The sequence below is a fragment of the Gambusia affinis genome, linkage group LG09 (genome assembly GCF_019740435.1).
Source record: "Gambusia affinis linkage group LG09, SWU_Gaff_1.0, whole genome shotgun sequence".
In the NCBI taxonomy this organism is placed as follows: domain Eukaryota; kingdom Metazoa; phylum Chordata; class Actinopteri; order Cyprinodontiformes; family Poeciliidae; genus Gambusia; species Gambusia affinis.
In genome coordinates, this window is record NC_057876.1 from 27,673,112 (window position 1) to 27,700,500 (window position 27,389).

The 27,389-nt window shown below is 37.2% G+C and overlaps 2 protein-coding genes across 5 annotated transcripts; one reads left to right on the forward strand and one right to left on the reverse strand.

Annotated features, from left to right (window-relative positions):
- The first annotated feature begins 297 nt into the window (after positions 1-297).
- Positions 298-10,342, forward strand: ppid (peptidylprolyl isomerase D). 2 transcript variants are annotated; one of them, XM_044126583.1, is made up of 10 exons: positions 298-473; positions 1,727-1,867; positions 3,959-4,065; positions 4,214-4,402; positions 5,236-5,358; positions 6,174-6,280; positions 8,031-8,175; positions 8,375-8,461; positions 9,257-9,299; positions 9,960-10,342. In XM_044126583.1, the coding sequence occupies exons 1-10, from the start codon at positions 389-391 to the stop codon at positions 10,046-10,048; spliced, it is 1,116 nt and encodes a 371-aa protein (XP_043982518.1). In that variant the 5' UTR covers positions 298-388; the 3' UTR covers positions 10,049-10,342. The 2 variants fall into 2 exon arrangements, with proteins under 2 accessions (XP_043982518.1, XP_043982519.1); XM_044126584.1 differs by lacking the exons at positions 8,375-8,461; positions 9,257-9,299; positions 9,960-10,342 and adding an exon at positions 6,997-7,203 and having other exon boundaries at positions 8,031-8,131.
- Positions 10,335-27,389, reverse strand: etfdh (electron transfer flavoprotein dehydrogenase). Of its 3 annotated transcripts, XM_044126580.1 has the most exons (14): positions 27,127-27,340; positions 25,921-26,079; positions 22,563-22,625; positions 20,903-21,132; positions 20,119-20,200; positions 19,602-19,720; positions 18,148-18,225; positions 17,146-17,292; positions 16,884-17,024; positions 15,584-15,727; positions 14,936-15,104; positions 13,561-13,743; positions 12,066-12,287; positions 10,335-10,814 (listed from the first exon to the last, which is right to left on the reverse strand). In XM_044126580.1, exons 1-14 carry the CDS (start codon positions 27,155-27,157, stop codon positions 10,651-10,653), a joined length of 1,932 nt encoding a protein of 643 aa, XP_043982515.1. In that variant the 5' UTR covers positions 27,158-27,340; the 3' UTR covers positions 10,335-10,650. The 3 variants fall into 3 exon arrangements, with proteins under 3 accessions (XP_043982515.1, XP_043982516.1, XP_043982517.1); XM_044126581.1 differs by lacking the exon at positions 22,563-22,625 and having other exon boundaries at positions 27,127-27,389; XM_044126582.1 differs by lacking the exons at positions 22,563-22,625; positions 27,127-27,340 and adding an exon at positions 24,382-24,487 and having other exon boundaries at positions 25,921-26,058.

The window sequence follows — 27,389 nt, forward strand, 5'->3', positions numbered from 1 at the left end:
TAGTGCGTTCGAGTTTGGAGGTACTCACAATACGTCCGTGTGTTCTTGACGGGTACCAAAATCAAAAAAACACGACTGTTAGCCGGGTTTCCCTGGCCGTTTCATTTCTGTCCTGTGTCTCTCCGTTGTCCTGTAATTGACAACCGACACAGTAAGGATTATGGGTATGATTCCTGCTAAATTATGAAAGAAACTGACAACATACTGCTCTCGCAGAAACACTGGATGATTTTTCGAGTTTATCGTCAAAAATGTGTCATTTAGCAGTTGGCCTTTATTTTGAAGCGTGGAGTTGGAAGTTGCGTATGCCTTTCATTCATAACGTCAACGGCTCCAGTGCGCCGGTGTCGAGGTTTACAAGGTTTAGGTTCAACGATTGCTCCTTAAAATGTCTCACGCAGTACCGTCGGAAAAGCCATCCAACCCCGAGAATCCTCGCGTTTTTTTCGACGTTGACATCGACGGGGAAAAAGGTCCGTTTTTTATTTCAAATGAACTCATGTAGCAGCACGTTCTGTGGCTAATTGAACTGTTGGCCTGTTAGCTACATCCGTCTCAGTGACTTCCAGAAGCTCTTCCAGCTTCTAAGGAGTCAAAAGAAAATAAAGCTGATAAAATAAACATGTTAGAATGATGATAAAGTTCCACAGTTACAGTCTAGTGTTGTGAAGCCACGCATAGTTTTTAAATTGGATTAAAAATAATATAATTTCTAAAGAATAGTGTTAACCAGTGTAGTTCAGTCAAAAAATGTTGTATTGAGTAGTTATGACTACGTAATTATTAAGATCTGGGAGTGTATGTCCCTGTCTTCATGGTGTGAATAAATCATACTTATAAAGTATATCAGGTCGATATAATATTCATACTTTTTCTTTTTTATTACGGTTTTATGATCATGTTTGAGTTAAATGTGAAGTTAAAATAGGAATTCACAGTGTTCTTTAGTAGTCTGAAAAAGCAGGGATTTTTTTACACGTTTTCCAGGTAAGGATTAAATTGGAAAAAGTAGAGTATGGAAAGAAAAATACTTTTTCTCTGAAAACCATCCATTCATCCATCTTACCTTCACTCCATACATTAATCATTCACTATAAATTTCTACCATCTATTAGCCATCCATCTATTCTTTCATCTAGCTGTCCATCATTATCCATTATCATTATCCATTTGGTTGCACATTGTTCTCCCTTCCATCATCCCTTCCATCTGTTCATTTTCAGATCCGTACATGTCCACGCACATTTATTCATTCATAATACATACACAATGCACTCAAACAATGTTAGCACCTTAACATGCATTTAATAATCTGAATACCTCAAAAATCTAATTTCTCCTAAGCAGGGAACATGTTATATTATATAGCAGTAATCCTTCTGATGTTTGCTTAAATCTGCTTGATTTTCATATATTAGAGTTGAACTGTCCCAGCACTTTTTCTTGCTTTACTGTTTTTTAAATCCAATTTATTACCCTCTAGTCCTTTCAGTCACTGTAAAGCCTAAAACAGAGTTTACTTGGATATATTTCACTGTACAGCTTCTACAGTATAATTATACAAATGATGGAGCAAATTCATGAACTATTCTAAACAAAGATTTCTTAAATTCATTTTTAAGATTGAACTATTTAGCTGACATGTTTATAACTACTTGCGATTTATCAAAGTTTTACCCAAAGTGTCCTCTATTTGAAGTTGTTTTTCTTGCTTTTCTATCCTCAGCCGGCCGCATTGTTTTGGAGCTGTTTGCCGATGTCACCCCTAAGACTGCTGAAAACTTCCGGGCACTCTGCACCGGAGAGAAAGGCGTCGGAAAATCGACAGGGAAACCGCTGCACTTCAAAGGATGTCCGTTCCACAGAAGTAAGCAGCCCTCATCCTTTCTTTTGATCTCACATTTGCGTTGAATGAGTCAGGAGGACACCTTGAAGTTAGAACCTATGTATGATGGGTGAACAGCTCAAGGGGACTCCCAGTGAAGCGTCACATTGTACCTGTGGAGGGTGTGCAATGAAAGTTATGCTCATGTAGCTAAGTTTTAACATAGATGTTCAATGGTGGACTTCAAACTATAAACAGTGACAAGCCGATCTGGTTTGTTGACCTTTAGAGCTTTAACTCTTTGAAAGTAAATTTATTTATCCAGTTATTGTCAATATTCGTTCCTATAGAGGCACATAATGACATCTAGTTCTGCACTTTTCTCTTAAATATGTGGTCATATTACAATCCTTTACATGTTTTATGCCTTCTAGTTCAGGATTGAAGTACTACTGGCGGCAGTTTTATTTAGAAGTCGCAGGTTTTAGTTGTGATAACCTTATAAGGAAAGTACAAAGTCCTTTGCTTTTTGCAGTAGGTACAAGAAAATCTGTTCCTAGCCATATTTAGAAAGAACAGTTAAATATTGGTAATGCTTTTTAGGAAAACAGGTGAAAATGTGTTGTAATTGATGCATTAATTACATTTTATTAGATTTCTTGACAAATTGTACTTCAAATGTTAATATAAAAATTGCAATACATGTATAGTTTCTTTTTATACTTGAATGGATGCATTTTGCATAGATGATGGATTTCAACTGGTAAAGGCAGCAGAATCAAGACAGTTTATTGACTCCACCCATATTTCCAATTGCATTTTCTAACATTTCTTAAAAACGGTACTTTCCACAAATATGCTGTATCAAATAATACTAATTCAGGTGGCAAGTTTTATTCTGAAAACACTCTAGTTCAGTGGTGCTCAAAGTCAGTCTTGTAGGGCCGGCATCCTGCACTCTGTAGTTCTCTCCCTGGTTTAATGCACCTGGATCAAATGATGGCTCACTAGAAGGCCTAAGAAGAACATTGACATGCTGAAAAGGTTGTTACTGCCACAAGGGAGAAAACTAAAACAGGTTCTGACCACCAGTGCTACCTTGTCAGATTTTCCTACTGTAGCACGGATAGATGGCTATGTCTGTTTGTGCTGCACGTCCAGTCATGCTACATGACGGTAGCATGACTGGTTGTGTTAATGTTAAATACATTGGATAACAGTATTTGAGTGACGGGACGGAAGTGGAAGCTTAGGAGTTTTACTTAGCATAGAATTGGAACAATTTATATACATGACGAAACCACAAGAATATCACTTCCTTTATCTGAATATCCTACCCGTTTAAAATGACAAGCTATAGATGTATGCATTAGTTATTTTTTTAATGTATTTTAAATACAGGTGCTTTTTTAAAATAAAACAGTATCAGACAAAGGAAACAGGTTTTTATTGAAATTAAATTAAACACAGACATCTATAAATATAGAGCACCACAACTCTTTTTTTCTCATTAATATGTTGTATGACAGACTTTATATGCAGTGAAGCCACAATGTTTCCACCGAACTGTGAAGGTCACATGATAGGATATACTTCATTTACACCAATATTACACCATAGACACAGCTTCAAAGTCAAAAAATATCACTACTAAAATCTCCTGTTTAGCATGGTTTAATAAAAAAAAGAGCGTTATTAAACTAAAATATTTTAAAGTACAGGGACACGGTTTTAAACCCAGGTATAAATAAAATAAATTAAATAAAACTTATCTTAATCTTCCACAACAAAACTTCCACAGGTAGAATGTATTGATAAGAAATCTGCCAAAGCATAATGTGATGTAGCATCACTGTGGGCATGTGCATGACCACAAGGTAGGACGGATTCATGGGTAGCACAGATATTTAGAACATTGGCGCTTTATGACTGACCTCGGGCACTACTGCTCTAGTTAGAATGGGACACTCATTTTTATTACCAATTGGCCCTTTGAACTGTCTTATTGCTCAACATTTGCTACATAAATAATATTACCATACAATAATTTTGTTAAGTGTTCAAAATAGTTTTTAAAATATTAAATGTTCTGAGGTTTTTACTCTGCTTTATCTATTTTCTTTTTTTTGACAGTCATCAAGAAGTTTATGATCCAGGGAGGTGACTTCTCTAACCACAATGGCACGGGGGGCGAGAGCATCTATGGGGAGAAGTTTGAGGATGAAAACTTCCACTACAAGGTCTGCTTCTGCAGCACAATATCTTCAACTTCTACCTGTGCTCTCAAAAAATAATGTAGCTCAAAAAGATACAACGTCAGGCAATTGTCCAAACCTGCCTTTGTTCTGGTTCATGGTTCTACTGAAGGCATTTCTCCTTTTCTTGCAGCATGACAAAGTGGGCCTGCTAAGCATGGCCAATGCTGGGGTCAACACCAACGGCTCACAGTTCTTCATCACGACGGTGCCCACACCCCACCTGGATGGAAAGCATGTGGTCTTTGGACAGGTGTTAAAAGGAATAGGAGTTGTAAAAATGCTGGAGTCAGTGGAGACCACAGAGGACACTCCTATAAAGGTACAGTCAGCACAGAGCAATTACCCTGATTGACCTGCATAAAAAGGCCAAAGAGCACTTCAAAACAGAATCCAACCAACCAATTTAAGCAAAACAATGTTTAATAAATGGGTGTACTAAAGATTTGAAGTACAGTGCCTCAGACTATTAATATTATATTTGTCACTGTAACTAGGCCTGTTGCGATAAACAATAAGTCAATTAATCGCACAATAAATTAAAACTATCCACCTCATTTTAATTTTCGGCTTTTTCGTCTCTTCCGGCCTTTTTCTCTTTCTGTTGATGACACTGAATGACTTGGCTTTATGTATCTAGAGTTTTGACTTTAAAGAAATTCTAGCAAATAGAAATCATTTTAATATTCCCAACTGACCTAAAACAAAAAGTTTATTCAGATTTAATGTACCTGAGGGCTTGTTTGTCAGATTAAATCTACTTTTTGAAAATAATCTTTAAGATGGTATTCAACATATTTATTATTATGCCCACACTTCTCTGTTTCTTACATATCAGAGAAGAATAAATTGATTTAAAGAGAAACCTTTGCTGTGACCATGTAATCTGTATGTTGTTGCAGTTTTTAACCATACGCCTTGTTGGGCTTAAATGTCACTTAAATATTTAATAACTGATTTCTGACATTTCTTTGAATAAGTCTGGTTATCAAACAGATTTAATTCATAGTCTCTGTTCCCTGAGCGAGTATTACACTGTTAGCCGACATTATATATTTATAGATCGTCTTCGCATTAATTCTGTTAGAAATATTTGAGCATCAAATAAAATCGTTCTGCGTAAAATGTCCTGTAATCTGCCTTTCCCCCCCTCAGCCTTGCATCATAGCGGACTGTGGTGAACATAAGGACGGGGACAGCTGGGGCGCCGCTCTAGATGACGGAACTGGAGACGCTCACCCAGACTTCCCCGAGGACTCCGACATCGACTTTAAAGATGTAAGTACCAGCGACGTCTTTGATCTTCAAGGGCACGGGTTCATCCTGGCAGATAGCATCAGAGCGCTCCGCCAGGACTGGAAGGCCATTTTTGGAAATGTGCTTCTTTGCCGCCCTTTGCAGTGTCAGGCCAGAAAACGGAAACAAATTTCGTTCTGAGTTTTAAGGACACGCTTAGCCTGGAAACTGGAGGAATAGTTTGCAACATTTACTCATAAACACATCACTGAAAATATATTTAAACATAAAGTGACTCGGCTAGTGTGGCTCAAACCTTAATCAACTTCATGTGCAGCTCAGTAATATAAAATATCAGTAACGACTGAATTTATTTTAAAATCTCAATTCAGTAATAGCTCAGCACAAATTACAAAAGGATTCAACCCTTTCATGACAAGCATAATTAGTGATCAACAAAGCACCTGTTGTTGTTGTGACCTGCTGGAAGTTGGGTGGCAAATCAATTTTATCCATTAAATAAAATTTCTGTTTATGAAAATTTTAATTTAGGGAAATCTGGATTTTATTTTCCCACCAGTGGCACTCCTGGGTTTCCATAGATCAGAGTGAAGCAGTTGTGGTTAATTGGAGTTGTGTTTACTAGATAGCAGAAAATTAATTAGCTGACAGAAAAGCTGCAGACGTGCATCTAACGGTGGGTCTCAGTGTAAAACAAGCAGTTAGACAGCAGAGTGAACCGGTTAGTGGTCTCCTGTAATCACACCTCAACAGATCCACTAGAGTAAAAGACAAACACAAACCAAGACAAGATCTCCACACAGGGAACATGTAATGTTTTTATTTTATTCTTTCAGCTTGACAAAGTTGTGTCGACTGCTGAAGACGTGAAGAACATCGGGAACGTGATGTTTAAGAACCAGGACTGGAGAACCGCAGTGAGAAAATATAAGAAAGCCCTGAGGTAAGACTGTCTGCAGCTCTGGTTCCGTTTCAGTCACAGCCGTCCTGGGAGAGGCGCACAAATCCAAGCAGCATTTCAATAAAGCAGCTATCAAATTAAAAATATTAAGGCCATCTGCATAAATCAAACCATACAGTATCTGAAATAAGTTGTTGTCCCAAAGGCGATTTGAGACACAGTTTTAATTCAGTTCAATAATACCGTATTTATCCACAAGGGAAATTAAATGTTGTCATAACACGTAACATCCAAGTATCTTCAGAGTCGTTGTGAACGGTGATCCTGTAAACAGGAAGAATATCAGGCAGCAGTCAGTCTTGCAACAAATCTGAAGGGGCCTCTGACTGAAGACTTCCTGTATTACCTCGTCTTAAAAACATCACCAAAAGTCTAGAAAAAAAGAATAAACCAGAATGAAAGACATTTATGGAGTCAGGAGAGACAAAAAAGAAAAATTAAAAGGTTCCCTGACAAAAATGAACAGGAAAAATCAGGTTTTCAGCTTACTACTGAACCAGCTTGTCAGAAATGGAAAAATACCATCTTTTTCCAGTCAGTGAATTCACCATACCAACTAGTGCCAAATAATGATAGTACCTTTTGTTGTGAAGGTTGTGGCTGAGTGAAGAGTCTATTTTCTCAGGTGTTTATTAAAATGTTCAGAGGAATCAGAGATTTAAGAAACTATTTAAAATGAAATCCATTTTTTCTTTCAGCTACAAGAGGTTAAGACTTCAGCTAGATAATGGAAGGCTGAACACAGTCGTTCTATTTGATCCTCCTGTGTATTCAATCTCTGTCATGGATTTGATGGATTTGGAGAAGTTGGCAGACATTAGAGTCTGCTGTGGTGTTGGAGATGCTGTTAGGGGCCTTCTGGCCCTGAAGGAATGAAACAAGAGCAAAAAGGTTGAACTTCCAAGGTGCGTGTTGTGTTCAGGGACAGAACCTCAAGGCCAAGTCATATAATAGAAGTTATAGAGAAAAGGGTGTGTGATTTAGGAACCTTAAAGACTAATCTTTCCTTTTTTGTTTAGAACTCGGCTCTTTCAGCTCAACCTCCAGTATGGAAAAGTTATTTTTCATAATTGAGGTGGTTTGACCATTTGATCAGGAGGTTTTCTGACCGCCTGCCTTTATTTATTTAACCAGGTCAGTTGGTTGAGCCAAGTTTCTCTTATTGACAAATCGTGATGTCTGCGCCTCTATGCACCATTGATTAACTGGACCGCCAACTTTTTCACACTGGTTGAATGACAAAGGAGAATTATTTTCCACTTCAGCAAAATTGTGAATATTAAAGAAACATTTACAGTTAAAACAATAGAAAATATATTTTGACATCCATTTTGTTTTTATATGAATTTATTAAAATTAGTTTGATCTGAAATAATTAAGTGCTAATAAAGATTCAAATACTTTCTCAGTTCTGTAGTTTTTCTGAAGTACACACACCTCTTACTTTTGTTGCTAACCTCATTAAATACATATGAGATTTAATCTGTGAACTCTATCACTTAGCCTCCACATCAAGTCAAAGTAAAAATATTGAATATTTATACTTAAAAATAGAAATAAAAGCTGTTTTACAGCAACTGTTTTGACACATTTCAGTGTCATTCTGTTTTTTCTAATGACAGAGAGAAATCTGTATCAGCAATTCAAAGCTGGGAAAAAAATTAAAGTAGCCACAAAAATCTGAGGGCCCATCTGTACCTGAACCTTTATGGCCTGCTTTGTGTTCGTGCAGGTACCTGGACATGAGTGGCAACCTGGTGGAGAATGAAGAGGAACACAGGAAGCTGGAGCCCACAGCAGTCAGCTGCTTCCTCAACATGGCCGCCTGTAAACTGAAGCTGCAGCTCTGGCAGGAGGCTCTGGAGAGCTGCAATGAGGTAACACCAGCAGATCTGCGCCTGTAGCTGCTTTACTGCACCAGATCAACAGTCAGGGTTAAATTGTTTCATTTCCCACAAGGTGGTGGGTTATTTTAACTGGAAGCCAATTCATTTAGGTGCAGTTAGAGTATCATAGCTGCAGCTTTACAGGCATTAATCAAAACAAGGTCGAGTAAAGACAAAATTTCTGTTTCAGGCTCTTGAACTAAACCAAGAAAACACAAAGGCACTTTTCCGGAGGGCCCAGGCCTGGCAGGGGTTGAAGGAATACAACAAAGCCTTGGTAAGCTCTTCAAAGCTTTTCTTCCTCTTGAGAGAAGAAGAGAAAGAGAGTTATCAAAGCAGCTGCTGGTGGTGGATGTCACAAAACTGGCAGCTCATAAAGCTGGGGGTTTTATTTTATTTTTTTATACACGGTTGTGTCTAAAGTAATAGCAGCAGTCCATCATAATAACTTGGATCAATGTTTTTAATAGAAATTATTTCTAAATGCCAAATTTACAAGAATGTGTGGTAGAGTAATCAGAAACTAACAGTGCATGCTGCTGGTTCTGCTTTAATTCATTAGGTGTGCACTCAAAAGAATAGCAGTACATGAGGTAATTCATTATGTGAAACAGGCATTAAAAAGGTGACCTTGACTTAATGATGTACATACTGTATATAGCAGTCCTGACAAAAATGGGTCAGTCCAGAGAAAAGTCTGAATGCTGTATTTCTCATACTCTATTGTTTTATTTCAGAGCAGGGTTAAGAGTGTCTGGTTGTACTTGTAGAGTTCTTCTTGTGTCATTTTAAGACTAAATGACAAGGAAACGGGTGTTTTTAACATGAACATGTGAATGAAAATTTTTTTTTTAGAAATATTCCTTTACTCTCGCCTCCTGAACATCAACAGATTTGATAAGTTTTTCTTTCAATTTAAACTTGAATGGGATCCCATTGCATTTACATGTATATAATATTGAGCTGTACTAATTTTTTTTTTTTTTAAATCAACCATTTAGCAAATGAAAGTCATGTTTTTGTACTGTTAAGTTGTTCTAACTAAGACTATTTTATTTGCTTTTTATTTTAGGTTGATCTAAAGAAAGCTCAGGGAATCGCTCCGGAAGATAAAGGTATGTTGTTGTTTTTTTACAATAGTTTATATTTTTTATGTTACCTCTGTAAGCCTGCATTCAGCTTGGAATACTGAAAGTCTAATAAAAACGTTTCACCAGCTAATAACTGCCACCTTTGCATTTTTAGCACCACGCTTTAACCAGCTGAGCTAACCGGCCATACATAATGTTGAGTTTTCATCGATTTAAGAAAAACTTATATGATCTTACCATTATGAAGATTTGAGTAGTAAGATCAAAATCAACATGAGTAAAGGCATATTTTCCAACCTTTTTTATTTTGAAGTGATTTTATTTTCCAGCCTTAGTGAGAAATGTGGGATTTCATTGTATAAAACATTTACATGATTTTACCACAATAAAGATTTAAGAAAAGTACTCATAATGTTTTTCAAAATCAATAATGTTTTCATTTAAAGACTTTTGCTAATTTGAAGAGTTGATTTTCTTACAGCTCTGATGTTTCAATTGGCCTTCATGGGGATTGAACCCATGACCTTTGTGTTTTTAGCACCACGGTCTAATATTAGTTAACATTAACAAAAAAAGATGAGTGACATCAGTATAGTAAAACTAAAAATAGTAAAATCTTATCAAGATGTCACCCTTTTCATGTAAAAACAATAATGAAACCTTTTCAATTCTTTCTTTTGACAGCCATCATCAATGAGATGAAGAAAGTCCAACTTAAAATCCAAGAGGAGAAGGAGAAGGAAAAGAAAATCTATGCCAAGATGTTTGCCTGAAGACAAACTGCTGCAACAAGTTGTCGTTTGTTAATTTTTGCAGTCATCTCAGTAAAAACTGAAGTTATTCAGAGACTGTAACAGTATTCTCATTCTACTGTAACACTTCACTGTGATTACCTCAAGATTTGGTCTGAAGCATGTTCAGGTTACAGCTGACTAACACAGGCTTGTCGTGTCTTATTCTACATAAAGTTGTGTATCTTGTATCATTTCATTGTTGAGATTTTGATACAATACACCAGTTTGTTATATTTATGTTTTTACTGGTCAATAAAACAAGGGATAACTCAAGTTTTCTTTATTTTCTGTGACATTATACAGTATTAGTTATTTTCTGCTAAAAATGCCGACAGACATTAATTTACAGCCTAATTTTTACAAAACTGACAGAAAATGTTTCTGTTGATCAAGTATTTTCTCTTTAAATGGATTAAAATGCCCACAGAGCTCATGCAGAACCCATCAGTTGGACCTTCAAGATTCATAAACACGCTTTATAAATTAAAGTTACATGGCTAACGGTTCATACTCAGGCACATACTGACCGCTCCGGACTCCTTAATGTGGGAAAAAAAAAAAGTTTTGTTGAAGATAAAAGTTCACATCCCGTTGTAGGCAGGTCCGCCGCCGCCCTCCGGTACCACCCAGTTGATGTTCTGGCTGGGATCCTTGATGTCGCAGGTCTTACAGTGGACACAGTTCTGAGCGTTGATCTGTAATCTCATCCCATCTCCGGTTTCCACAGGAACGTACTCGTACACACCTACAGGGTGGATGAGGAAAGAAAATTTTAAATGTTTAACTTCAATGTGATTCAATCAGGTTTTATGTGATACCTGAAAGTAACGTCTTTGTACTGAATCCTCCTTAATCAGGACTTTCAGGATGTAAATCACTCAGTTTATAACATAATATTTTATCAAATTGCTTGGATGATGATACCAATGTTGCTCGATTTCACAAAGTCCATCATAATACAATTTTGATTTAATTCATAAGTCTACAATTGTTATTGTAGAGTTATCTGTTTTATCTGAATTTAAACAGGTTACAGACCTCTGATCAATGGCACACCTTGCCAAAAAGCTCTCAGTTTTCCACATTGAGCCGCAGACTGCAGAATAACTGAAGGTTAATCTGACATTTAACTGCATTAATGAACAGACGCTGTGTGGAAGATATTTAGCTGAAGATGGCAAGTTTGTGTAGAAAAAAAAATGTGAGGAAGAAGCAGTAGATAATTAAAGTTTGAATCACTTCAAAATGCTTAAATGTAATTAAACTGTGATAATGATGAAGAAAGAGCAAAACAGACTAAAAACATTAAAATTCATTAACACAAACATTGAAGCTGCAACAATAAAACACAAAAACTAAACTGATTCAAAGTCAAGTAAACAGTTATTTGATTAATTGCTGTCCTGCATGATCCAACCCACTGTGCTTTTGTTTGTTGCATTTAAAGGAAACCAACAAGCATAAGAACAGCAGCAGTCAGTTTCCTGGAGTGTTGCATCAGCCACATAATGAAGCTTCAGCTATTTCCACCAGAGCCGGTCTTTGAGAAAATGAGTTTCTCACAATGAGATAAACAGCCAATAATTTAACTGTCTGCCTCATTTGCACAAACACTTCCACACCAGCAGCAGTCCTGTACGTCTGGTAGTTTGCCCCATGCAACACCCAAGATGCTGGACTATTTTAATCAATAAATTCTTATTATCTGGAGGAAAACAGACTCCATGCAAAAACATTGTTTTGTTAGAAGAGTGTTGCTTGTTAACAAGTTTTTCTTTAGTTTAAATTATGAAGTTCTAGAGAAAGCTCCACGTCTTAAAACATTCAACACTAGCTTTTAGTCTTAAGATACAGTCTAAAAGAGTCTTTTCCCTTCTAGATTAAATATCAGAGATGATTCTCTTTACAGATACATTTCTTTAAAACAAGAGAATACCTTCTGTGAACCTGGACAGACTCCATGAGCTCATGCTCTGCTGAAAGGCTGTGAGGTTACCTGCCGGGCAGAAGCGCTGCTCTGGTCCGTCGTAAATAGCCAGGTTCGTCTCGACGGGGATGCGGTCGTCCTTTAGGGTCAGGTGTGCAGGCTGGTCGCCCTCGTGGTTGGTGCCGCTCAAGGCCACCGAGGACAGCAGGTCGAAGCTGATTTTGCCGTCGGGCTTCGGATACTCAATGGGCTTACAATCTTTAGCCGGTTTCAGCTGGTTTGCATCCAGGCCTGCCGCAGAAAGAGCATGGTGGGTTAGGAGGCATCGTCCTCAGAGGACAACTAAAACAACGGAACCGTCCAGACGACTGGTCCGAGTCGAGACAAATCAGTGGTGACGTCTGCAGCGACTGCATTTCATCTACTGGTGCCTCAAAATGAACAAGACTAACAAATGAAAGGTTTTTGAAGCTACTGAAAAGGACTACATAGTAACTACATAGTAACCTCTAGACCAGGGTTGTCCAAAGTGTGACCTGGGGTCATTTGTGGACCTTGAAATTATTTTGTCCGGCCCTTAAGTTACATGTTACAAATGGAAAAAAATCAGCCAATAAAATAGAAAACAATTGATGAACCCAAAAACTTATTTTCTAATTTTTTTCAACCCAAAGTCCTTTTTATTTTTTGGCTCCTTAATATACAGCCGTTCTGCTGACTAATGAGAAAACGAGGAGGACCAACATCAGCAGATACACTGACTCCTCTCATCATCATTCTGGGGAAACGTCAATAAGTTGGGTTGTGTCCTTTCAGAATATGGAATCTTCATTTCCTAATGAAATTTACTTTCAAATGAAAAGCAAGCCTAAAGCAATAATATGGTATTTTTTAATCTTTATCTCGGGTAAAAAACACTTTAAATATCGTGTTTATTGCTTTGCGTATGGCTTTACAATCCTCTCAGGAATGCGGTTCTCCAATTGTTTTTTTTCTGCCCAACTTTCTAAAACACTTTGATGACACATTGAATGAACTGCAATAATCTTAGTCACAATGGTGTGTGCAATACTGTGATTGCAAAAGTATGAATGATAGAAAGTAAATTTACAGTTATCTAATCACCCAATAACTATTTAAAGCATCTCTGTCCAATCGGATGGACTCAACTTGAAGAGTGTGGACAGTGTTTAGGAAGTCTCCTGAAAGTGAGGTGATTCTTGTCAATATTAAATGTTTCAGCAACAGTATCACAGTTAAACACTTATGAAATTATGTTCCCCTAGAAAAGAAAGTGCTCGAAACATTTCACTCTTTTGATTATGATCATATTAATTAAGGAATGTCTTATTTTTTTGACCTTGTGTTGGTTTTTGCATTTTAGTTTCAGAAAAGAGAAAACACGTTTCAACAGTTTCTCTTTTATAGCTTTTATATCTTTGCCTGTTTCACTTTATACAGTTGAGCAAACATTAGATTTGCTGCTATCAAATATTCATAGTTTTCATCAGTAATCAATCGGATAAAGTCTGAAGTTAAACCCACAGAAAGTGGCGCTCCTCACCTCTGTGTTTGAGTGTCCAAGGCTCTTTTCCTCGTAAAATCCAGTAGAAAATGCCGGTGTACACCATCCCACCATACAGGCCAAAGTAATTGTGGAAGGACGGCCTGATGTTCCTGACACTGTGCAGCTCTTTCCACACAGAGGAATTCTTCAAGTTGTCACTGTATTCAGCTATATGAAGCCCTAAGATACAGAAAAGGTTTTAAAATGAAGAAAAATATAAAACAAATAAAACAACCAACTAGAGAACCTTTTCATAATAGGTCCAGTCTGTTAGAATCAAGCTAAAGTTGGTTCATTTATTCTCCATTTCATTTGCTTCAAAAGTCAAGAACTCTGAACTGAAAACAAAATTACAACTGAGCTGAATATTTTCTATTTACCAGATAGAAACGAGTGTGTTTGGTTATTTATTGACAGCTGGTAGCAACTCAGACCAATAAATGTGGATTTTAAACACTAATGGAACATAATCACCAGTAGACACTGATCAGTTTGCAAATGGGTTAATAAAGTGCTGATAAGTAACCCCTACATGCAGAGCAGCCATACTGAACTCTGACCTCAACAGAAGGAGTTCCTGATGCAGGTCCAACCAGAAACTCTCTCAACCCCTTAAACTTCGACCCATATTTTGTCCTGTGTCATATGCAGAACAGAAAAGTAATTATATTACCAATTTTACTGTGAAATATTCTGTGCCACTCTTGAGTATTTTTCAAGTTGACAATGCTTCACTCTCAAAGCTACCTGTTATTTTTCAAAGTCTTTGGCCAGACGTTTCTTATTGATATTTCAGTTCTGTGATTGATGCGCCTGCAGTTTTACAAATTTAGTTCCAGTTTGACCGCTGCCGTCATGTTACACTTTTCTAACTTTTATAAAGTTAACCTTCTTAATGTTTCAAAACGTTCTGCTCTGCAGAAACATATGTAGTTACTGTATATACACTGAAAGACAGAATAAAATATAGCTAACAAAAAAGGTCATATGACCTCCGAAAGTCCAAGAAAAAACACTGGTTTATTGTCAAATCTAAGATATGATTGTGCAAAACTACTAAAGCTGTAAATTTATTAAAGAAAATAAATTCTCTTCAAAGATACATCTCAAATGAGCAAACTGTCTAAATCAAGTATTTATAAAATATGCAATATTCAAATGTTCCCAAATATTTATTTTTGGAGTTTTATTAACTGCAAACCACAATAATAAAAGAAAAAAATAAATCAGAGAAATGCTTGCTCAGGATGAAATGTCAATGAGTTTTTCATTTTGAATGACATTTATGCAAATGGCAGAAGCAGAGAACCCACTGTAAGTTACAGTGAACAGAAATGAACTAGTCCTGAATGTTTAAGTTGATGTTCCACACCTGCAGTCTCTGAGTCCAGGTTCTCTGCAGTGACTTTAGGGAAAATGGCTTCAGCCGCCAGGATGCCGCTCTTCATGGCTGTGTGGGTTCCTTTTATCTTTGGGACATTCATGAAACCTGGGCTGCAGCCAATCAGCAAACCTCCAGGAAACGTCAGCTTTGGGATGCACTAAGGAAGAAACAGCCAGAAAACAAGAGTTCTGCTAAGGCTCCTCGTTAGCAGGTTAAAACAGTAATATAAGACTGAAAATCGGAACTAATAAATTAAAGGTTGAACACATTTAAAGCCTACTTTGATTAAAAACTAGGCTCAGTACAACAGAGGTAATGTATACAGGGTCTGTTTACTTTTGTTACAATCTTGCAGCAACGATTCTGTGTTCTTGCAAAATTTGACTTTATTTGCCATTTTGCAGATGGTTTTAATAAAACACAGAAGCACTAAAGTTAACAAACCCCCAAAGGAGAAACTTTTCTCCCTTAATCATGTCAGTACAACTGCTTCCACCCCCAAAGTCTCAGCAGGACCCAGGCTCTGACATTCACAACAGATCAATTTGTGAAGTCGGGAGAAGTTTGATTTAAAATAACAATCACCTTGTTAAGGGCAACCAGAAGTAGCTTTCCTCACCAATTAAAGCAACATACCTGAAATCCTCCCTCATTTAAGGCTCTGGCTCCGTAAGCAATCCTCTGGCCTCCCTCCAGCGTGGAAGCTACGAACGGGTGATGCTTCCAACGCTGAAACTCCCTGAAGGGACTTAAATACGGATTGGAATAATCTAAACCAACCTGCAATTTAAAAAAAAGGGTACAATTAGCAGAAGAGCAGCCATAAACTTGAATTCACAAACCTCTGACAATCCATCAAGACTTTCCATCATTTTATGAATTTGAAATATCTGAAAAAGTAATATTCAAGCCTCCCACAAATCCTTAAAAAGTCTTAATAGGCATTGAATTCATTAATCCAAAAATAAGGCCTTAATTGGTATTAACATGTCTTAAAATTTTTACTCGTAAATATGGTTTTATGATAGTAATTCGTCTCATATTAAAATAACTGGTAACAATTAACATAAGTTATTTGTAATTTACCATTTCTTGATGTAACATCACGTGATCCCAATAGCAGAACTAATCAAAGCGTTATTGTCGCAGCTGGGACTCAGAGCTGATGTTCATATTTGGAGGGGGAAAAAAATAAATAAATAAGAATCTAACAAAAATTGTCTGTCTAACTAAAATATATTTCTGCATGGCTGAGATCAGAACCAGCTATGCATTGCATTTTGTGCAAGAAGTATTTCAAAGACGGCACAATGGAAATCAAGGCAGTGAAGCCACAGGTGGGAAGCGCAAAACAAAGCCTGGACATCGAGCCGCCAACATGCATGTTGTTTTAAGATACTTAACTAGAGCCCAAAAAACCCTCAAAAATAAAAAACTAAAAAAAATATGAATACTGTAGAGCCGTCATCTGCCACTTGTGTGTTTCCAAGTTTTCTTTATTTTTGGAAAGTTTTTCTAAATTTGACACTTTTACACTGGACCAAAAAGTCATACATTTGTTAAAACAACATTTGGGTCAAATTGGTGGTAACTGGATTTGTTTTTCCCCCGATCTATTGTGAAATTAGTGAAATTTAAAAAAAAGTCTTAAATCTATCCTGCTTTAAGCTGTAAGAACCCTGAATATTAATCTTACAAAAATCTAAGTGTTTTTTAACAAAAGGTAGGCTTAATATAACTACTTGATGCTTTAGTTATAAAGCAATATGCAGCAGGTTCATTCTGCAAAGCAAATAAACATTTGCGACATTACCTCCAGGCAGTATTGAAATACTGCGCCCGTGAGAAATGGATGCATCTGATTATCCTGAGATTTTTTGATTTATTACTACAATAAGTTACAATTTTCATGCATACAAGATGTGAAAGCACTCACCACAAAGCCCAAGGCAACTAGAGGCTCTCCTTCATTCAGGTGATACAGGAAGGATCCTCCGTATGTGTGTCTGTCCAGAGGCCACCCAACAGAATGCTCCGTTCTGCCTGGTTTCCACTTCTTCTCATCAATCATCCACAGCTGGAAAAAAAAAACACACACATTGTCTTTACACTATGCAGTTCATATTTACTGTAATCTTTCAATCAGAAAGGGACATTAACCTCAGTGATTTGATTTTTTAAATCAGTCTGTTAATTACCTCCTTCAGGCCGATAGCATAAGTCTGGGGTTCACAGTTCTCCCTCAGGTTGAATTGCTTATAAAGCTGCTTTGCTAAATGGCCATGGCAGCCCTCTCCAAACATGGTGACCTTAGCGTGGAGTTCCATTCCTCGCTCAAAAGTATCCTGAAACGGGGATTAAATAGCGACATAAAGTTGTGTCAAACACCACAATGAAGCTTCTGGAAAATTACTCACAATTTTTAAACAACCATAAAAATTTTGTGCGACTGATCAACAACGAGAAGCAAATGAGATGCGTTCTTTTCAAACTAAAAATCTTTGGCATGCATTTGATCCTAGGAACTATTAAAAATAAAATCTCAGATTCACTTTTTAATACCAAATATTATTTACATATTTTTTCTTCTTCCTTTTTCGTAGAAATAAATTAAACTAGGATTAAATATAGAAGGTATGACCTGAATTTAGTTGAACTGCCACTGATTCATATTTTGGTAACATTTACATGAACTGCTTTAAAACGGTTTACACTGAGGAAACATCAAAGGTTTCTGCATTTAAACTGATTGACCATTAGCATAAAAAACATCTCCTAAAACTCAAGACGCTATTTTATCTCCTGCAAGTAAGTGGCTTATTGTAAAAATGTTAACTATTCTAACATGTAAATAAAACATATCCTACTGAAAAGGGTCAAAGGATAAAAACTGAAGCTAAAAATGTGGAAAAAGGATAATAAATATTTAAAGAAAGTTCAGAATCACAGCAACTGAATGAACAGTTGCCTCGTTGGACCTCAGATTTAAAGAAATGTGGTGACTCAAAGCTTTTTGTTTCCCCCATGTAACCTTGTTCTCTCAACACATATTTAATAAATCATGAGGGAAAGAAGTCAAAAGTACATTCTTAAGGTCTCAACTTTAAAGTCAGCTATCCTGGCAAATCAAATCCTCCACTGCTGTTATTGTACAACAAAGAGACTCTAAAATAAAATGAGCTTTCTAAATTGTTCATTACCTTTGGTGAGCCATCCTTGGCAATCCCCACATCATTAGTGGCGATCCCTTTAACACTTCCGTCCTCATGAAATAAAACCTGAAAGTAAAATGCAGAAACGGCCACAAAGGATGATCTGTCTTTATACAGCTGGGATTACCCATGAAAACACAAAGAGATGTTTCTGAATATAGCTGATAAGGTCAGCTCTTTAAAGTACACAATGAAGAAATAATGTTAATATTTAATCTGCAGAGCAGAATATTTTGTCATAGCATATTTTAATTTTTTTATATTTCTTGCGGGTTTGTTGGATTTTCTTCAGACAGGTCATCATGGCTCTTCTTCTACCGTGTTCTTCCAGCAGTAAAATGCTGCTCTGTCAGCTTGAGATCAAACGAGTGACCCAGTCAGCAGATCATCCCACCTCGTTCCCTTACACATCTCCTGGGCTGCTTTCACAGTATGCTTTGAATCAGTGTCCATCCGAGTGCCGGAGCGTCATTCATTCAGCTGTGCTGAATCTGGCTGGCTCTGACAGCACGTCCCTCCAGAATTCATCTGCCTGCTTCTGTCAGATGATCAAATACCAGCAGCGACTGGGCGCCATATGGAAGCCGCCCTGACCCGGGCCATCACTGCCTCCATGTTGGAGTCTACCGTTTCAAGCCTTCGCTACACTTTCATCTTCCTGATCTTAGTTTCATCAGAACAAAGAATACTTCACAACTACCAGGCTGACATTTTATTGTTGAGTGTTTTCAATCTGTATGATAAAACTTATGCTATTTTCTTTTGCTTCAACTAATAATTTATATAAAATTTGTAGAGATTTGTTTTAAATAAGACTTGAAATGCAGCACTTCAACAAGATTATCCGAAATGAAACGGTGGGAGAGCTTAAAAGATCAGAATGGAAAGAAAAATGAAGTAAAGCAAACAGGGTCAAACACTGGCAGCTTTACTTCGATTCAACATGGGCAGTCATGTAGTCTGTAGACCCCACCTTGAGAAAAACTACAGAAATACTTGGCAAACTATTAAAATGACAAGAATAAATACCATAAGAGATTATGAGTTTAAACATACATTTGTACATTAAGAATACTGTAAAAGCAGTGGGCTAGCCAGTTAGTGGAAACTGTTGTTAAAGGATTCCTTTACCATCTTCTTGAGACAGAAAGACAGAACTTAAAGAGCAGCTTTGAGTTATTATTAATATAACTTATTAAACTTTGAAAAGCCACTTAATTATGTATAAGTTTGATGTTTTAATTTTATACTAGCAGAGATGTCCTGAAATAACAGAATTCCACAAATAACCAAAATTAATTTGCTCTGTTTAAAGGTAAAGTACATTTAGGGGGGGAAAAAACTCCAAAACATCTGAACAAAATGGAAAAAGTGGCTGTAAGACATGTAATAGGATAAAAATATGCAAAACCTCTTTGATCAAAAGGAACTGAAGATCTCACCTCAGCGGCAGCGTAACCAGGATAAATCTCCACTCCCAGCTCCTCAGCCTGCTCCCCCAGCCAACGCACAAGGTTTCCCAGCCTCACAATGTAGTTACCATGGTTCTGCATGGGCAGTCCTAAACACATTCAGATAAATCACAAAAACATAATATGCATTCATGTGGGACCATACATTGGTTTATTCCAGAAAAATCCTTCAGACAGCATATTCTCAGCTCAAAGTGTTTACGGCACCATGTGGAAAATATCTTCAAGTCAAGTCAAATATATTTATAAGCTGCACCACTGAAGAATATTTCATCTTTTGCACATCAACGTAAATCCACAGCATCAAGACGATGCACACAAATTGCAGTCCAGACAGAAACATTGAAATTGTAGGGAGTCTCTTCGTGTTGTACAGAACTCACAGGACTGGCCCCAAATAAACATGAATAAAGCTCAGATTAGTCATGTCATAAACAAAGGGAGAGTTATGAACTTCCTAACCAAAGAGCCTAGTGGAGGTTTTTACCTGGCAGTATGGGGATGGGGATCCTGTGCTTTTCTGTAAAAATGCTGAACACATCTTCTGTCACCGGAGTGTGCAGAGGGGCCTGAGGAAAAAGGTAAATACATTCCTGAATACATTTTATATTTTACTGATACATTAACAGTTTAATATGCTTGCCAGTATTAGCATGACAAAATGCACATTAATCAGCTGAGGAGTTAATTACAATATGTAAGTGACTCATTTAAATACAGTATTTGACTCTGTAAATGAAGAATGAAAGGACAGGAGTTTACAGAGGAGCCCCCCCCCCCCCCCATTTTTAATTATATTTTTTGTGGAACGTTAATTTTAAATCATTTGTAAAATATTTGCATATTTGTGGATTTTTTCATAGAGAATATCTTAAATATACAAAAAAAATGGAGATTAAGAAGCTGAAATTTCTAGAAGCAATGCTAATCATTCACGCTACTGGCTGGTGTTTGCAAACCAATCCAGGAGTGCCATTTATTTTCTTTGGCACAGTTTGCCTGAACCAGAGAAATTGAGATCCTTTTAATTTCATTTTGTCTTATTACCTGGAAGATTTCACTCTTATTGTGCATTTAGTTAGACAGTTGGACAGAAAAATATATCAATTTAAATCATTACTAAGAGTCCACAAAATACAAGATCTGATGGGTTCATTCCTAATTGATCTTGTTCTCCAGAGGCCTATAATGAGCTCCACCTGATGTAACTTACTTCTACATTCTTAGTGGTATTTGGGGATCTTAGGGACCACACATATTGAGATACTTGCCCCTCGTTCCTTCCAGTCAGGAAAAAGCTCAACAAGGGCGCTGGGCTCCAAACAGGCTCCAGACAGTGTGTGAGCGCCGATCTGAGGGGCCTTCTCCACTAAGCACACTCGCAGTTCCTTCTCTTGTTCATTTGCAAGCTGCTTAAGGCGGATGGCTGCAGAGAGACCAGCAGGGCCGCCGCCTACAATCACAACATCGGCTTCATCCGCAAACCTCTCCATTTCCATACCTGCAAGAGAAAAAGAGCAAAACAGATAAGGTGCATGTTTGTGAAGGTCTGTAACAACTACAACTATGTCTGCAGTATTGAGATGATTAGTTGGAGAATAAATAACTTTAAAAAAAACAAAAAAACACTAAGATTTTCCATCTGATTTCAGCCAAGATTCAGAATATAAGCCAGTCTGTAAACACTCCCAAAAATCAGAAATAATAAATATAAAGGTATGGAATTATTCTTATTTATATAATTGTTTATATGTGAAAAACATCCAATGATTAACTGTTCCATTCAATTCTTTAAGACAACATTAAGTTTTATAATGAGAGAGTTAGTCAGGTTTATTATTTTACTTCAGTTTCCTTTGCTTTACTGAATCTGAGTGCATCTAAGTAAGACTGCACTGAAGTTCAAAAGAAAAAAGTTTGAACATTGAATGGTTATCAGTCAGCAGAGAGGGCCAAAGGTCAATGCAAGAAAAGTGGATTAAGTGCTGCAGAAACCAGTCCCAAGGTGTAATCCAGAGTTCCACACAGTCTCACCACAAATTTATGATCAATAACAGGTGAAACCAAACATCAATCAGTGGAGGTTGGGGTGTTTTGTTTGTTGGAAGCAGAGCCTCGCATAAGGAGGGAAATATTAATGTCAGCTTCATGGTAGATTTACAAATGTAGATTTTATGGCACTCTACTGTTGATAAAACAAACAAAACTGAGATGTTGGAGATTTAAAACTTGATCGGTAAAAGGCTAGTTGAGGATCAAGCTTATCGTTAGTAATTAGTATCTCCGCATATTGACAGTTGTTTAATATATATGCAATTTTGGGCTCCATGACAAAAAAATTTGCTTCCTTTGGTACAATAATGGCACTAGCACAATATTTACCTAGTGAATTATACATGCAGCAGTCTGCTTACAGAATGCAATTCACTATCTGAAGCAACAGGGTCATTGATCCAGTTTTCTAGCAGACTGACTTTCAGTGGATAACATGGCAAAGACTGTGCAGCCTGTCTGAGACATATTGGACCTAAAATAGATTTTTTACTTTTAGCTAGCTGAAAGCTCTCTCACCACCAGCAACAGTCACAGGCAAGATGCAGAATATACATAAACCAATCCAGAATTCTCAAAATATACTATGTAGTTGCATTTTGTTAACTTTATTTAGGAGAACAACAAGGGAAAAGTTAGGAGCGAAAGTGGCAGCATACATCTGTAACTTACACGCAAGTTAAGGTAAGATACTCGTTGTTCAAATCGCCCATCCTCCTGTTCAGACATGAGGCGGATTTTCATTTCATTTTATAAAGATACATTTATGTTAGAAATATTTACTTCAGTTTTGTTGTAAAAAGAGCAAAGAGAGACAGATGTCCCCATGGACTCCCTGAAATAATGCGAACTGACATGTCACTGAACAGTGTTGCTCACCTTTCTCACTGGGGCAGGGAGGAGATAGGATGGTAAGAGGGGTTAGGACTGCTGCTGACTCATCTGTTGTTAAGTGTGGTAAAAGGTACAGGGAGAAGTTAAATCTATGAATATCTTTGTAAATATATTTCTTCACTGATTAAATGCTGGTGAAATGGAGGCCAACAGTACCAGGATTTCCCCGAGAAAACTTGCTAAGCCTGGTGGTCAGGGGAGTCCACCAGCAGCCCACCATGTTTTTGTGTTAAATAAAGTTAAAAGTTGACTGGAAAAATATATGATCTCACATCAGTCTCACAGCACACTCAGCACTAAACTCTAAATGCTATTGGTGCACATCCCTGGTCTTGTCCCCAGTCCATTGCTTTAACTACAAACACTTCTTTGCCATCACTGCTATAGGTGTATATAAAAAACCCTTTTGCAATAAACCACCATCACTTAGCCTTTTGGGAGGGCAAGTAAAGGCTGGTGGCCCACCAGGCTTATATACACTGGGGGAAACCCTGAGTGTCTGTAGCTAAGCTAACTAAGTTAAAACCTTGATAATCGTACACTGCAGTCGACCCACCTCTCTCGGAGAAAAACTAGGTTACGAACTGACACCCTTTCTTCTGTCGTTCTTCTTTTTCCTTTTTTTCTTTTTTGAAAACCTGATTTTACCCATTTTCCTGGCAGCATAGTAACAGCAACAAACCATTTCATGCAGACATAGAGGAGTGTTAGCTTTTTGCTCTGGGAGAGGAAATATAATTTTTTTACGGCTAATGTGTGGTCTCTCAGGTTTTGAAAATGGGCCAACAGCTCTAAGATGGTGTAGTGTGGCTGGGCATTACACTAAAAAAAAATGAGGAAGGGAGAGTCAGTGGAGAGCACTGGAGTTGAGCCTTTTTTTCCATTCAGTGTCATCAACAGAAAGAGATAAAGGCCGGAAGAGACGATAAAGCCGATAATTAAAATGACGTCGATAGTTTTAATTTATCGTACAATTAATTGATTTATCGTTTATGGCGACAGGCCTATATTTTATTATTATTTGTTTTATTTTAAGATTGCTTCATTCCACACGGAGGGTGTAAATTTGAACTGTTGATATTTATTTGATTATGTGTATATTATAATTAATTTGTTACTAATTGCAAGCTGACAAAGAGTTTTTTTTATTTTCTTTGCCTGTAGCTGCATAGTGCTACAGACACTTTGTATCTGCTTAAAAACAAATAAAGAATAGGTGAAATAAGCATCAACCTTGGGCGGTATGTAACATTTTTCTAACCCATATTCATCAGTCCAACAAATGTTAAAGGGTGGTATTCACGCAAGTGATATTTGGACTTTGCAGTTTAAACATGCACGCACTAATTTGCCAGTCTAAAACACAAAAGTCCAAAAATGGAAGAACTAAGCATCAAAATAATAAATAGTTGCCTATTTGAGATTACTCTTGCTTTATACCAGATGAAAGATGTAAACAAAGCGGTTTGTTGCTTGTGCTGACGAATCGTCTCATACATGTCAAACGTGAATGAGAATTTAAGTTTTCTTCCATGCTACGTTATTACCCAATGGTAGAGCTCCATCAACAAGCTCTAGAAAAGCTTTCCACCAGCAGAAACTTTTACTAAAATATTTGGACACAAAAAGAGACAGCTCTAGACAAATCTAGTGCATCTAAATATTTAGTAAATTATGTTTCGCGACGTACAAAAGCAGTCCTTCGTTGAGTTACCTAATTTTTTGAAGCAGCTTTTTGGGGAGCATGAGGCTTCCAACTCAGCACACAGCGGTAGAATGGGCGCAGATAGAAATGGACTGTTACCTCAGCAAGGAGGTCAAAGGTCATGAAGAGGAAGATCCACTGGCTTGGTGGAAAAACCATGAAGAAAAATAACGTCTCCCACTGATGTCAAATGGTCCAAAAATATCTGTGCATATAAGTCACAAACACAGCTTTGGAACATCTTCAGCACCGCAGATAAAACTTAATAAATCAATCAATTTATTTTAAAGCTTTGTTGGAAGGATTATTTTTCAGTTTTCTTCTTGTTCTTATTCCGTATGGACACATTATAGTTTCTAGATTATTCATTCATTCATTTATTTATTTTGAATGCACCAAGTTGCTCAAAAAGACCATAAATTGTGGCAGAGATTGCTTTCACAGAAGCACGTTTGCTATTTTGTTGTTTCATACTTTGCTGAGTATGTAAAACAGATAAACACTGGAACGACCTGTAAGCCCAGTTAAACTAGAAGAAAAAAGCCAATATTTGTTTCCGTCTCCACAACTGTGCTTATTATTTAAACAAATGCATTTACTGAACATAGGTTGCTACCATTCTGGCTTTCAGTTATAAGTTTGAGAAAATAGATCACTGCTGGACGTGTAGAAACCCTGAGGAAAAATTATAAGCTTTGTTTGCAGCTGGAAGGAGTTTGTGTACACCATTAAAAACAGCATTATTTATTCTATGAGCTGCATCTTTAGGCTTCAAACAAGCATTGTTACTAATTAATAAACTAACTCATAGCCCCCCCATGCCATCCAAACAAGCACTCTTTAAAACAGGGGTGTCAAACTCCAGTCCTCAAGGGCCGGTGTCCTGCAACTTTTAGATGTGCCTCTGCTGCACCACACCTGTATAGAATAATTAGGTCATTAAGGCTCTGGAGAACTGATCTACACAAGGAGGAGGTAATTAAGCCATTTCATTCAGGTGTTTTGTACCTGTGGCACATCTAAAAACTGCAGGACAGCGGCCCTCGAGGACTGGAGTTTGACACCCCTGCTTTAAAAAAAAAAAAAAAAAAAAAAAGACCAGTGAAAGGCTCAGCTTATCGTCGATGGTGGACAATCAACCAACTTTAATAAGCATTTCTCCAAACTATGATTTTTTTATTTTATTTATGGAAATATATTTCAATATTTACACACAAAAAATATTAAATGATCTAATGCTCTTTTATAGAGGAATGCTGGTAAAAAGATATTTACCATTAGCTCAGTCAAACTCTCTCATTGCATTGTCGGTTTCATAACAACATGCTCCTTGTAATACGTAAACAATTTAATTAAAAATGTGTTACCTCAATCTATCGATCCACATTTTACACTCATTTAATGCCTTTAGTATCTACTGTGTCTACATCCTTATAGTGCATTGTAAAAAATAAAGTCCACAGTTATCTTGAAAAACAGATAACGTTACATAATTAGACCAAATGACAAACTCATGACCCAAAGCAATAAAGGTATAAAATCATGAGTTCCCTCTAGGTTAAAGGTGGATACCTGATTTGGATCAATAAAAATATTACAGGAGCTTTAATCATGAATACAGAAAATGAAAGGTCTCACCTTCCCATCTTGCATCTTTATCTCGAGGATGAATGGTGTAGTGTGTGGTGATGCGGGTCGTTGACACTGAAGAGCAGGTCCTCCTCTGTATACTAGAATACTGTTGCGGGGCTGCAGGGTCTTTCTGTAAAGTCGTCAATGCCCTGATACATCTGTGAGCTGCAAGAAAGGAAGCAAGTTCCGATTTAAACCAGTTCTTACAGGTGGGAATGGGAGACCTTGAACTGGCTAAAACCGGGTTGACTTGATCCTCTGAGGGACACTGAAATCAGCTGCATGGGACAAATAAAGCTATCTACAGTTGTGAGGTGGCAGGATGTTGGAGTGGCTCCGTTATGTTTATTCTGATTTGTTCTTACAAAGTTTTGTTGATATTATTTTTGGGTTGAGGCTTTGCAGGAAAGGAGGAAGTTCAAGTCACCTATTCCATATGTTATGTTGGGCAAGGACTTCAACTTCTCTCTCCCTGGCTTTCTAACCACAAAGCAAGATAGAGATTTAAAGGGAACTGGAAAAAACAAATGAGATCAATTAGTATCAGCTCTGCTGTACCGAGCTGTTAACATGTCACAACAGTCTTGAGACTGGCATACAGCAACAGTCTTTAGTCAGAAGCTTCTTGAGATTAGTTGCAAGACTGACTGCTACCAAAGATCCTTCCAGCCCATAGCATCAACGTCCATAACAACTCTCTGAAGATACTTGGATAATATGATTTATGACATTTATTTTTTCTTTGTGATACATTATTTTTTAAAACTCTTTAAGCTAAATTCGTTTGCCTAAGAAGAAGCAAGTGTAGTTAGCAAGCAGCTGTTAAACAGATGTAGAAACATCGATTCTGCATCTCCAGTCAAATGCACATACTCCTGATAACTTTGCAAAGTTAATTAACACATATAACCTGAAAATATATTTATAATCCACACAATCCATAATTTTTACCCTGCTTCCTGTGACCTAAATGACCGATTCAACTTTCACCTACATTAGCTTTGCGCTAGCAAAAATGAGCATGCTTAGCCAAGCTTTTTTTTTTAAGAAAACACAAGAAAATTAAAAGAAGCTACACAAAATAAATTAAAGTATCCAAAACGGTCGAGGAAGAATTTAGCTTAACTTTTAAAGTTGAATCTTGTTTTTTAATATTATTATATGCAACTAAATCTCAGCCCGTTAGCCCAACGGCTAAATTAGCTTACTTGCCTTTACAAGTGTATCTGCTGGCTGGAAACATCCTCTGTCCGCTAGCGCTGAGCCACCAGAAGACAGCGGCTTCTCTTCCAGAGATAGGGAGAACAGCAATTCTGTGTTCAATTCGAACCCGGTCCAAACGTTATACAACTCCCAGCCTGGAAAACAAGTAGTGACCGCAGAATCTGCCTTACCAAACAACGTCTCATAACAGCGCAACGTATGAACGTCATACGCTGCGCTGCTGCGTTTACTCGACACATATGGAACTGCGC

Coding starts and splice junctions, on each gene's coding strand:
- ppid (XM_044126583.1), top strand. CDS start 389: ATGTCTCACGCAGTACCGTCGGAAAAGCCATCCAACCCCGAGAATCCT. Junction 474..1,726: donor TGACATCGACGGGGAAAAAG/GTCCGTTTTTTA, acceptor TTCTATCCTCAG/CCGGCCGCATTGTTTTGGAG. Junction 9,300..9,959: donor AATCGCTCCGGAAGATAAAG/GTATGTTGTTGT, acceptor TTCTTTTGACAG/CCATCATCAATGAGATGAAG.
- etfdh (XM_044126580.1), bottom strand. CDS start 27,157: ATGTTTCCAGCCAGCAGATACACTTGTAAAG. Junction 20,201..20,902: donor CTGACTGGAAGGAACGAGGG/GCAAGTATCTCA, acceptor CTTTTTCCTCAG/GCCCCTCTGCACACTCCGGT. Junction 15,728..16,883: donor TAGTTGCCTTGGGCTTTGTG/GTGAGTGCTTTC, acceptor TTTAAATTGCAG/GTTGGTTTAGATTATTCCAA.